The following is a 12,068-nucleotide window of genomic DNA, read 5'->3' on the forward strand; positions in this document are numbered from 1 at the left end:
CATTTTGCGGAGTTTAACCACTCGGGTACCACCATTCTTGTCGCCACCAACTGGTTTTGTGACAGTAGCAGGAACTCTCTCCTTCTTTTTCTTTTCAATCCTGGACTTAGGGGCCGAATACTTCCTCTTGTACATGGCCTTTCTCGAATACATCGCCGACCGGGAGTATCTGCCAATTCCTCTGACGAGGACGGGGTTTCGGCTGCAGTGGGGCTTCCCCTTCTTAGGGGCCTTCACCTTGCCGCCGGCATCGGCCTTCTTCTTGGCTTCAGGTTTCTTCTCCTTAGTGTCAGGCTTCTTCTCCTTAGTATCGGGCTTCTTCTCCTTAGCATCCGGCTTCTCGGTTTTCTTTTCACCCGCCATCTTGCAAGATGGGAAAGAGCGGGAACCTGAACTTTAGTAATAATAGCTGGAACCATCCTAAGCAGCAGTGGGAGAAGAGATTTAATTTAGTTCATTTTCTGTGGTTATTGATTGTTCCCTAGTCTCACAGTGAAGGAGCTGCACATTTTTTTAAAGGGACTGCGAGGCTACTGGAGGTTTGGTTCTCCAGGCAGCAGCCTGACACAAATCAAGGATCTGGGAATCTTCGCACCATCCCAAGATCTAGTAGCACATACTTTTGAAGGATGTGCCATGTTCAATAATAAGTGTGCTTATGTGAGAGTAACATGTTTGTCTCCAAGAGACATTTCATTTTGAAGATATATGGTATCATCCTCTTGCTGAAAGCACTAGTTCCCCTGTTGAAACTTACTAGGGATCACAGTGGGTTGGACGCAATTTAAAGTTTCTTTTGTTCTGGTAAGAATTTCATGAAGCCTTCTCACCAAGGGTGCTGACACTGGAATTTCTGGGGGAAAATACAGCTTCTTATTGCAGTTTTCCCAAATGGAGCAGCACATTGTATGGAATGTATGACTTCTGATTGTGGTATACTTTGAATTTCCCAGAGAGTAGGGTTATTAGTCAGCCAGATCAAACTTTGAAAATTCTGATGAGTGAGCTTGACCCAGCAGTTATGGACCAGTTCTACATGAAAGATGGTGTTACTGCACAGGATGTCACTTGTTAGAGTGGAATTCATGACCTGATACCAGGTTCTGTCATTGATGCCACAATGTTCAGTCCTTGGGGGCACTCAGTGAATGGCATGGAATCGGATGGAACTTACTGGACTACTCACATCACTCCAGAACCAGAAGTTTCTTACGTTAGCTTTGAAACAAACTTAAGTCGGGCCTACTATGATGACCTGATCAGGAAGTCTTCAGGCCAGGAATATTTGTGACCATCTTGTTTGTGAACCAGAGTTCTAAATGGCACACAATGCTTTCTTCTCCCCAGAAGATTGAAGGTTTTAAATGTCTTGATTGTTAGAATGCTCCGTTCAATGATTACAACCTTGTTTTTACCAGTTTTGCTAAGAACTAGTAACAACAGCAGGGTTAAGAAAAAATGCAAAAAGAGAACACACATAGAAGAAGGTGTTGCTGCTTTTTAGATATTGATACTAGGGGCCATGCTTTCCATAGTCACCACCTTGTTGCAGAAAGCCCTAGACGCAATGATAGTGTAATCACTTTGAATTGAATACTTTATTATATCAAGGAGTTCGATACCTTGCCTGAATGCTCTCTCCTGTGTTTAAGTATCCTATGTCACTCTTGCTGTGAAATTGAAGTACATGTAGAAAAAAACTTTTACTGTATGAAACTTTATAACACTTGTGATAACAATTCAATTTGATTTATGCACAATGTAATATTTCTCCAAGTATCATCCAAAATTCCCCGAACACATGGCTTTCATCCCCCTTAGGTGTTGGCCTCAGCGTAATCATTTGGGACTGTTCTATTAAATTGCTGCCAGGATATTACATCCAGTTACCTCCAAATTCTAGAACATATTCTCTACTGATGTTGCTGAAACCAAATTCTACTTAATACAAATGTTTTTTTGCAACAGCAATTAAAGGTTTTCTTCCACGAGTTGAGTCCTCTTAAGAAAGTGATTGCAGTTATCCATTTTGTGTATTATTAACATTATTGCTTCCTGCACTTGTATTCCTTTACTTGATTTAGTTCCCCATCATGGTGTCTCCCCTTCCAGCCCCGCCCCAATAAAGTGATACACTGTTTTAAAAAGAATTGATTTAATGTAATTTCAGACTGATAGATGGGGTCAATGTTTATTGAACTCCATTACCTTTTATCTGTTGTTTTTCATTCAGATATTACTGAACTATATGCAGAGGGATTTAGCTTTTAATGTAATTTTGTAACAATTTAAATATTTTTTTCCTAATTTGTTAGATAATTTTGCACTTGAGAATTTTAATGTTTGGTCTTTTTGATATTTTGTATCAGTTTGTCCAGTTACAAAGTTGTATATTGAAGATCCGAGTCTTAATTTCTTAATTTTATGAAAGAAAATATCTTTTCATTTTGAAGGTATACATCAAGTTATTGGTACAGATTTTATAAGCTTCATTTAAAATTTTTTTTTTCATTGTATTTTAGGTAAAAGGATTGCTGAATCATCTCACTGAAGCAATAGCCTCACTATCTTTGCTTTCTAAACTGCATCAACAATGAAGCAATGATATCTGAGAACAAAAGAACATTTGCCAACTAAGTGTCATCACAATTCAAGTGACTGTATAAGCAGAAATAAGCTGCAACAGACCTGTGTGTCAGCTGGTATAAGGAGAATGCATTCTTGTGATGCTATTTATGTAGAAGCAGTTTTAGTATAGCACATTTAAATTATAACCTATACCAAATGAAATAAAAATGAGTGGATCCGCCAGATTCTTTGTTGGGCCTGAAGATACAGAAATCAACCCTGGTAATTATCGACGTTTCTTCCACCATGCCGATGAAGATGAGGAGGAGGAGGATGATTCTGTAAGTTGTTTGTTTTTTTGGTCAGAAAAGACCAATACAGGATAGATTTTTTTACTGATCATTATTAAGGTGAATTAATATTTTATCTGAAATTGTGAAGACTTTTTTTTTCATATAGAAATTTGTTGGGAATATTTTAAACTGAAAAAGTTTGTTTTATGAGTGACATTGAATTTATGGTGTGTCAAGAAATACAATTAGGGCTCAGACTTTTAAATTACTTAATGATTCCTATTATAGTGTCTTTCAGTGATATGCCTAGCACAACAAAGGACTAGGTTGAAAAAGTGGCATAAATCAAAAGGTTTTCTTTGTATGTAGAAATATATAACAAATACATCAAGATAAAGAAGGAAATAATTTCAAAGGTACCAAAGTAGGACTACTTAACCAGCTTAGGTTTGTCATGTTATCAACACAGGTGGTGATTGACCATAAGATATCCCTATTTATTAACTAATCAGAATTAAGTAAATTGTGTGGCTAGAAGGAGAGGCCACCTTACATATCTACAGATTGTGTGTGCATGTGTGTTTAAGTATGTACAAGCATGTGCAAGTTCTGTTCTCTTATCTGATCTATTAGAATGTTTATCCATGTTGGAACTTGAGGAATGTACATCCATGTTGGATCTTGAGGACACATTATTATGTTTGTTTTGCTATGGTTCCATTAGTTCAATATTATTCTTGTCATTGTGTTCTCTTTACAACTTGAGATTGCTTTACTCTGAGAACTGATTTAAAATACAAACTTATGTTTGTGTTTCTTATATTTCTAATTGGAAAAAATAATTTTGTCTTAAAACAAAAACCTGTTATACTTGGTAAAAGCAGTAAAAACAAACCAAAAATAGCTGTTAAATGACTCTTTAAATTCTTTCACAGTGCAGTTACACATAACTAAAATGCAAATCAGACTGTCACTCATTTAAAACCTATCCCACCACCCACCTCCAGAAAAAAATTATTTTCAAGCTTTCCTTACCAGCCAAAACTTTTCTTCCTCTGAAGTTTTATCTAGAAGGCCAGTAAATAAAACATAAAAACAGCTTCTCTGTCTGACTTAGACTGGAAAGAACTATTGACTCAGCTTCTACTACACTTAACCCTTTCTCTATAGAGTTCTGAACACACTGTGGACACCACTGGTAGATCAAGTCCAGCCTTACACATAAGGACTTTTTTTTTTTCACCTGTATCTAGACCTGTACTGTCTCTCATGCCTTTTACCTTTTGTGTTTTAGCAATGTCAAATTTATTTTCCACATATTCCATGTTGCATCATGCCTTTTTGCTGTTGTGTGCACTCCTTTGTCTCTATGAAATGCCTTTATTTGGGGTGCTTTGTGAACTGCTTTTCATTCTTCAAAACAATGCTCAGATTTCATGTTCACTCTTCCCCATCTCCTTGCTCTTTTTCCCCATGAGAAAATTGAACACTTCTTCCTTGATACTATTTCTATACCTTGACATATATACTTTTATTTCATGTATCATAATATTATTACTCTCTCCCCTATTAGACTCAAAGAACTTTGAGGACAGGTAGTTTTTATATGTCTAACTTTTCAGTGCTTAATATATAGTTCTTGGAATATTCGAACTAATTAAATTGTTTACAATCATGATGTGTAGTTGTCACTTTTGAGGAGCTTGATATGATTTATTTGACCTGTGGATTGATAAAAGTTTGTTTCAGATCATTCTTATGTTAAAATTTCAAAGAATTTCATTTAGACATTAAATCTAACTAAATAATTTAGACCTGTTTTAAAAATTATTTTCATTCTTCTAATAGGAAAATTCTGTTATTTTTTTCTTAATACAGGTTTATTTGTACATTTTAAACTATAATGTTTTCAGTTCATCTTAGGCAGTGATCAGCTATTCATTAAATTTATCTATAGTAAGCAAATAAAACTTACTAGCTTTTAATTTTTTAAACTGTAAAGCAGTATGCAATGTTAGGTGGAGCACTTTTGTTGTCTAAGAAATCTACTTTAGGAACATCTTAATGAGCTATGCCGAAGCTTTTCATCAGGAAAAAATTGAATAAGGGAACATTAAAGTGGATGATCACAAGTGAGAAAGACAGCAGATCCCAGGGCAGTTAGGATTTACAATCAAATCCAATATCAATTTGAATTTTATATGAATTAGAGCAATGAAGAAATACAATTCTAGGCTAAAAATACCAATTTAATTCTGATGTTATCCAGTTTTATTTTTAGAGTCCAGTAAAACTTTCTAGCTCTAGTATAATTTGAGCCCAGATTATAATGTCATATGAAATAAATAAAATGGAAGAGAGAGAAGAATTGCAATGAAAAACTGGACACAGCTCTCTTTATATATTTGATAAAACTCTAAGCACCTGAATGCAAAGGCCTCAGTGAATCTTAAGTAATTTTATAAACCTGTGAGCTACTCGTAAGTTACTATTTTTATTTTCTGCTTTTTTAGTTTCAGGCCAAATCATGGCCTTTGAACTGTAGCAGTGGTGCCAGAGAGGAACAATATGATTAAATAGGAATAGTAGAGTATGACAATTGTGGTGTCAAAGAGCATTGACACTGCTTAGCAGTGTGGCCTTCTCCAAAATTTCCTTCTAATTTGTCATAGTTGACCAACTAATATTCATACTTAATCTACAAAAATAGTTTAATACTGTACAGCTTTGTAGTCAGAACAACATCATATTTTAGTCAAGAGAATTCTTTCTCACTCGTATTGGCCTTTTACTTGGATTAGATAGGGTTTGTCTTTTATTTGCCCCTTTGTGGTGTGAAGAAGGTAAATAAATATTAGGGACAATTAAAGGAGTATTTTCTTAAGTTTAAAATTTGAAAGAAAATAGTAGCAATATTCTGAAAGTTTATTTTAATTTTTTTTGCAAATCTTTGTAGAAAACTATTATTTTGTTAAGTATGTATTATGACGATATAATTTTGAAAAATGCTTTTTTTGGTTAATGTGTCATTTTTATTAATTCACAAGCCTCATCTACTTCTGAGAAAGATTTAAGATAGCTGTACTTTGGAGTTTTTATTAAGTCAACCTGATTTTTTGTTTCTTTTCTGTTTTAGCCACCGGAAAGGCAGATTGTGGTTGGAATATGTTCCATGGCAAAGAAATCCAAATCAAAACCAATGAAGGAAATTCTTGAAAGGATCTCCTTATTTAAATATATTACAGTAATAGTATTTGAAGAGGAAGTTATTTTGAATGAACCAGTGGAAAACTGGCCTTTATGTGATTGTCTTATTTCTTTCCATTCTAAAGGTATTAAAGAATGGGGATGGAAACTCCCTTTTATCCTCTCTGATTGTAAAACTAATACATGTTATTTGTAGAATATTAGATAAATTAGAAAAATAAAATTAAACTCATCTACTCTCACAGATAGGTGATATAAACATTTTTACATATTTCCAGCCTTTTTGTGTGTATTTTTAGAAATATATTTAATATTATAGTGTATATGTAATTTTATATTTAACTTTTTCACTAGTTATATCAAAAGTTTTTTTCTCCATATCATTCTTTAAAAACCTGATTTTTAATTCTATTGTATCATTGTGTGGAAGTACTATAGCATTTTTAACCACTATCCTAAAAATTAGATGGTTTCCAGTTTTCACTATTAAAAATAAGGTTTTGATAAAAATCCTCTAAGTTTTTTAGGCTAAATTCTTGAATTCATGAATATTTTAATCCCTTATGCTTTTGCCAGATAGGAAATGATCTGTTATTTCTCATATACATATTATAGAAGATATGTGCTCACTTACAATGTATTTATAATATATGGTTCTTGTTACCAAATATGTAGGCCCCAGCTGTGTTAGTTAGGTGTTCAAGAACCATCTCCTTCAGCAAGATGGAGATGGACCATGGTTCAGACCTTCTGTGCTTCCACAGCCTGTATTGATTTTTATTCTAGAGAAGCCAAGGCCCTGGTCTCCTTTATAGACTGAGGTACATCATTTCAGAGAACCTTAAAATTTGCTTATCCCTGAGGGTAAGGTGTTCTTCTCCTACTACCACATAGTTCTTTCTACAAAACCGATTTGCCTATAAAAAGTAGGTGCTATCTAAGGTCATATCCCATATGCTGTCTTTCGGTGAGGAAAAAGTTCCTCTTAACAACAACAAAAGCAGGGGGCTGACTATTGCTCAATTCTGTTAGGAGCCTTCAAATTAGAGACATTGAGACATCTTTACAAGTGAAGAATTCTGAGAGTCTCCATAAAAGGGTTTGTAATTTGTGGTCATGTGATTCTATTTCTATTTAAATTTTAAAAACTAAGAGGAATTTTGGAATAAATCTTCCTTAATTGCAGCTTTTTGTTTTATTTTTAACTTCAGTATGCTTTAATACTTCTTTCCTTTAGATCTTCACGGGTATAATATAGTTAATGCTAAAGTTATGCATGCTTGCTGATTTTTACCCATTTCCTTAGATAAAATATTCATTAAAATATTGTCATTTAAGAAATAACAACAGTTAACATTTATTGAGTACTTGCTGTGCCAGGTATTGTGTTAAGTATTTTATATACACTTTTATTTAATTCCTCAGAAACCCTACTAGGTAAGGCTGGTGTAATACCCATTTACAGCCAGGAATCAAAGGCCTAGAGATGTTAAAAAATTTTGACCAAGATCACATAGCTAGTGAAAGGTGGAATCAGGATTTGAACCCCAGTTTATTCTCTTAACCTCTATGGTAGACTGCCTCTCTTAATTGAATTGATGGATAAAATTGTAGGCTTCTATTGTCAATACAGACAGTGACATATAATCATTAAAACTTTTTAGATTTTTAAAGACTATATTTGCCATTTGATTTGTTTTCATTATAATTAGTTATTTTAGCAAAGTCTAGAAAGTTTAGGGAGTTAATAGCTGATATTTTAACACTGACCTAGTAGTAGCAGCAAGTGTTATTCTACTCTTGTATTTTATATTTTGAGCACCTATCTGTTGCATGTGAATTAATTTGTTTTGCTGCTATTTTTAAAGATGTATATGTTCTTTGAATTATCAGCTAATTTATATATATAAGCATCAAAATATTTTAAGTGAGAAGAGGAATCGTATTTTTTTTAAAAATCACCAGGTGACTGTGATATTCTTATTTATATAGAGATTTCTGTTTGTTTATGAGGTAATCTTACCTTTTATCAGGTGATTTTGAATAATTAAGCATTGACTAACATGTCAATGTTCTAAATTTGGTAATATGATCACTGGCTTGCTGTGCCTTATCAATCAAATTAACTAGAAAAAAATAAAGTTTATTTAATAGTACATGTCAAATCAAGTTTTATGTGTTTATTATTCCACACCTATAAAGAAAGTAGTTATATGCATAATGAAATTCAACTTTTATGGGAGGTGGCTTAAATTTAAGGCAATAAAGTTACAGGTGTCAGCTTATCTTGAGATTGTACAGAATATGTTAATGATATGTGTTCTTAGGATTTCCACTGGACAAAGCAGTTGCCTATGCAAAACTCAGGAATCCATTTGTAATCAATGACTTGAATATGCAGTATCTCATACAAGATAGGTGAGTGAGTGGTGAAGTTGGTTTAATTAAGGGAAGGAAAATTAATTTATTATCTACTGTAAGCGGACATGGGATCAGGTGTTTTCATATACTTTAATTTGTGGTATCCTTGAAATAATACTTGGAAGTAGGTATTCATGCCCAGTTTTATGGATGAAGAAACTTGAGATCTAAGCATATCTATATGGTAAATTTGCCTAAAGTTACAAGTAGTTCCACAAGTAGTGGTGCAAGGACTTATACCAGGTTTGTTTAATTTCCAAAGCCTACTAAACCAGTGGTCGGCAAACTCATTAGTCAACAGAGCCAAATATCAACAGTACAATGATTGAAATTTCTTTTGGGAGCCAAGTTTTTTAAACTTAAACTATATAGGTAGGTACATTGTTATTAACTTAATTAGGGTACTCCTAAAGCTTAGGAAGAGCCACACTCAAGGGGCCAAAGAGCCGCATGTGGCTCGAGAGCCGCAGTTTGCCGACCACGGTACTAAACCGTTGAAAATGATGAACAATTACTTACACATGTGACTGATGAGGAAATTAGGGCTTTACTCATTATAATTAGATTATTTTTAATGTTAAAGTATAACCATTTGAAAAAACATTTCACTATATATCTTAAAATTAATTTAACAGGCTCAAAGCATGGATTTCTAAGAGAAATGGTAAAATATGAATGTATTTATGTATTTTCATTTAATTGATATTTTACTCTAATGGCTACCCTTATAATTTCACTAGCATTCTATTTTCTTTTGTGTTAGCATTACAGTATAAGATTATATATATGAAAGGGCTTTAGAAAAGTACATGACCCTATAGTTTGTTTTTCTATTTTTGTTTTTTACAATTCTTTCAGATAGTAACATTGTTAATATCTAGAATTTTTAAACATTTTTCTTAGGTTTACATATTAATGCATGTTTATGTATTATAAGTATATGTACATATACAAATGCATATTCATTTTAAGAAGTTTGGAAAACAAAAGCATAAAGAAAGACATTTAACCCTACCACTACATCTACCATATTTGTTCATATAGAAAGTGATATATATCTACACTCACATTTTACAAAATTAGGATCACTGTTCTCTTGTACTGTAAACATTTTCCCATGTTATTAAATTTATGTAGAGTATAAAGTTTTTAATGGTTCAGTAATATTCTGTCATTGCAACGTAGCAACTTTAACCATTTCTTTTTATACATTTACATTCTTAATTTAAAAATTAGTATTTTAATATGCCACATAATGTATTATGCATACATTTTTTGTTCTAATTGATGAATACATTTTTTAATATTTTAAATGACATTTATTTATTTAAAAAATAAAGAGACTTAATATACATTTCTTTTTTAGTGGTAGAATAGTAATAATATACTTATGAAGAGTACAGTGATATACTCGTGAAACAACTATAAAACAATAACTATGTTTGTTTTCCTTTTTCTTCAGGAGAGAAGTATATAGTATTCTTCAGGCTGAAGGTATTTTACTTCCTCGTTATGCAATTTTGAACCGTGATCCAAATAATCCCAAAGGTAAGAGTAAAAGATTTTAAACAAGCTACCTTCTATCTTTCAACATACTTTTGAGCCACTTCCCTTCTATAATTAAGTGGAAGGAATTTAAAGAACTCAAGGTATTCTATTCAGTTTTTTTTAATGATCCAAATAAATAAGCATTGTACTCAGTTAAAATGTGACACTGTGAGCTAAAAGGCTAATAATAACCTAGGAGTTATATTTCTCATTTTTCTTTGGTTTACATTTGACATTTCCCTGCGAGTCATAAGGAAGAATTTTTAAATTACATGCTTTAATAAATTTGTATTGATTTGGGGTAAACAAGTGATTCGTCTATGACTATTGAATTAAGTATTAGAAACTTCATGCTAAAATGGCACAATTAAATTTCTGATGAATAGGAATTTTGAAATACTGCTATTTATTAATATTTTAAAGTACACTTTACTTCATTTTCCTGGTTACCTAAAACAGCATATAAGCTATACATAACTTAATCTAAAAAAGACAAGATAAATGTTTTTCTTAAGATTTAATATTCTGATAACAGTATTTGGGGGAATTTTGATAACTTCATTGTACTTCAAAACAACATTTATTAAAACACTGATATAGTACTTATCTGTATCAGGGAACTTTTCTTATTTGTCTAGAGGTGAAAATCTTTTCTGATTGGATCGCTTACTTACTCTGCATATCAGTTACTTTTCTAATTTAAATAACTTTATGTTCTATGGTATCTGTGATACGAATGATCCCATAAGGATCATTTTCAGGAAATGATAGCATTTTGGAGTTATTTTTCAACTTTGTTATTGGCATCATTTCATATCTAACTGAATTCTATGGGTGATAGGGTGAAATGGCAGGTCTATAGATTTTGAAGAACAACTATAGTCCCTAATGCCATATATCATAAGTGTTGGTATATGTTGTTTGCATAAGTGTTTTAAATTAAAATAAAATCAGTACTTTAATTTTTCTTGCTATTATGTTTGATTTATAGAATGCAGTCTGATTGAAGGGGAAGATCATGTAGAAGTAAATGGGGAAGTTTTTCAAAAGCCATTTGTAGAGAAGCCAGTTAGTGCAGAAGATCACAATGTTTACATTTATTATCCAACATCTGCTGGTGGTGGAAGTCAAAGACTTTTTCGAAAGGTAAACTTTTGTTATCCTAGTGAATACTATTCTTTATACATTGTTGTATAAATTTTACTAAAAGTTATCAAGTATTTGTTAAAACTATGATTAAATAAGAATGTATCATTTAAATATTAATTATTAAAAATTTTGCTTATGCAAAATTCCTACCTACAGAATGTCAAGAAGCTACTTGCTTTCCTTCTACCTTTCATTTACTTATCTGTCATATGAAAAATTTAGGTAAATATCAGCAGTTTTTTTAGAAAATATCAGCCCCCAAAATGAATAGTTCATAAAAAAAGTAATACCAATAACTTTTACATACCTGCGAGTATGCTCAAAATTGCACCCATCCTATATAATAAAAGCCTAATATGCTAAGTGTCTGGTCTTGTGGTCGGTTGTTCAACCAATCAATGCGTAATCTAATCTAATAAAAGAGAAACATGGTAATTAGCGTACGACCGCTACCCTTTCCATTGGCTAATTAGCGAGATATGCAAATTAATCACCAGCCAAGATGGCGGTTAACTGCCAACAAAGATGGCGGTTAATTTGCATATGTAGGCACAATGCAGGGAGGCAAAAGGGAAAGCACAGAAGAAGCCCCCTGGCACTGATAGTAATAGGAAACCCAGGGGGGAGCTAAGAGCCCGGGGGGGCAGGGCCGCCTTTGCCCTGCCCCCAGCCATGAACAGAGAATCCTGCGCCTTTGCCGAACTGGACAGTGATAGCGGGAAGTAGGGGTGGAGCCAGCGATGGGAGCTGGGCAGGGGCGGAGCCCACGATCGTGAGGTGGCGGAGCCCACAATCGGGGGGCGGCTGCAGCTGGGGGTCCCCGCTGCCCGGGCCTAATGCCTCGGCCAGAGGCATTAGGCCGGGGCCGGGGAGGGGCCGGCG

General features: G+C 33.4%; 3 protein-coding genes and 1 pseudogene across 16 annotated transcripts in view; 2 read left to right on the forward strand and 2 right to left on the reverse strand.

Moving 5' to 3' along the window:
• Nucleotides 1–395, reverse strand: LOC102250929 (60S ribosomal protein L6; the record flags this gene model as incomplete). The annotated part of the gene is made up of 1 exon (XM_005866471.2): nt 1–395. A coding segment is annotated over exon 1 (363 nt), but the record flags the coding sequence as incomplete, so codon positions are not given.
• Nucleotides 1–12,068, reverse strand: part of GIN1 (gypsy retrotransposon integrase 1) — a 43,735-nt gene that overhangs the window by 30,578 nt on the left and 1,089 nt on the right. The window contains exon 2 of the mRNA XM_014539872.1: nt 3,859–3,862. The gene's annotated coding sequence lies outside the window, so the exon portion shown is untranslated. The remainder of the gene's footprint in view (nt 1–3,858; nt 3,863–12,068) is intronic.
• PPIP5K2 (diphosphoinositol pentakisphosphate kinase 2) overlaps nt 1–12,068 on the forward strand; it is a 78,445-nt gene that overhangs the window by 3,232 nt on the left and 63,145 nt on the right. For all 14 annotated transcript variants that reach the window (XR_001362169.1, XM_014539869.1, XM_014539870.1 and 11 more), the window contains exons 2-6: nt 2,523–2,909; nt 5,998–6,193; nt 8,396–8,486; nt 9,952–10,037; nt 11,029–11,183. Coding sequence is in view for 13 of the 14 variants with exons in the window: in XM_014539869.1 (XP_014395355.1) it covers nt 2,796–2,909; nt 5,998–6,193; nt 8,396–8,486; nt 9,952–10,037; nt 11,029–11,183 (642 nt within the window). In the remaining variant the exon portion in view is untranslated. The remainder of the gene's footprint in view (nt 1–2,522; nt 2,910–5,997; nt 6,194–8,395; nt 8,487–9,951; nt 10,038–11,028; nt 11,184–12,068) is intronic.
• LOC102251217 lies at nt 489–1,434 on the forward strand (annotated as a pseudogene).

Source organism: Myotis brandtii, unplaced genomic scaffold (genome assembly GCF_000412655.1).
Source record: "Myotis brandtii unplaced genomic scaffold, ASM41265v1 scaffold230, whole genome shotgun sequence".
Taxonomy (NCBI): domain Eukaryota; kingdom Metazoa; phylum Chordata; class Mammalia; order Chiroptera; family Vespertilionidae; genus Myotis; species Myotis brandtii.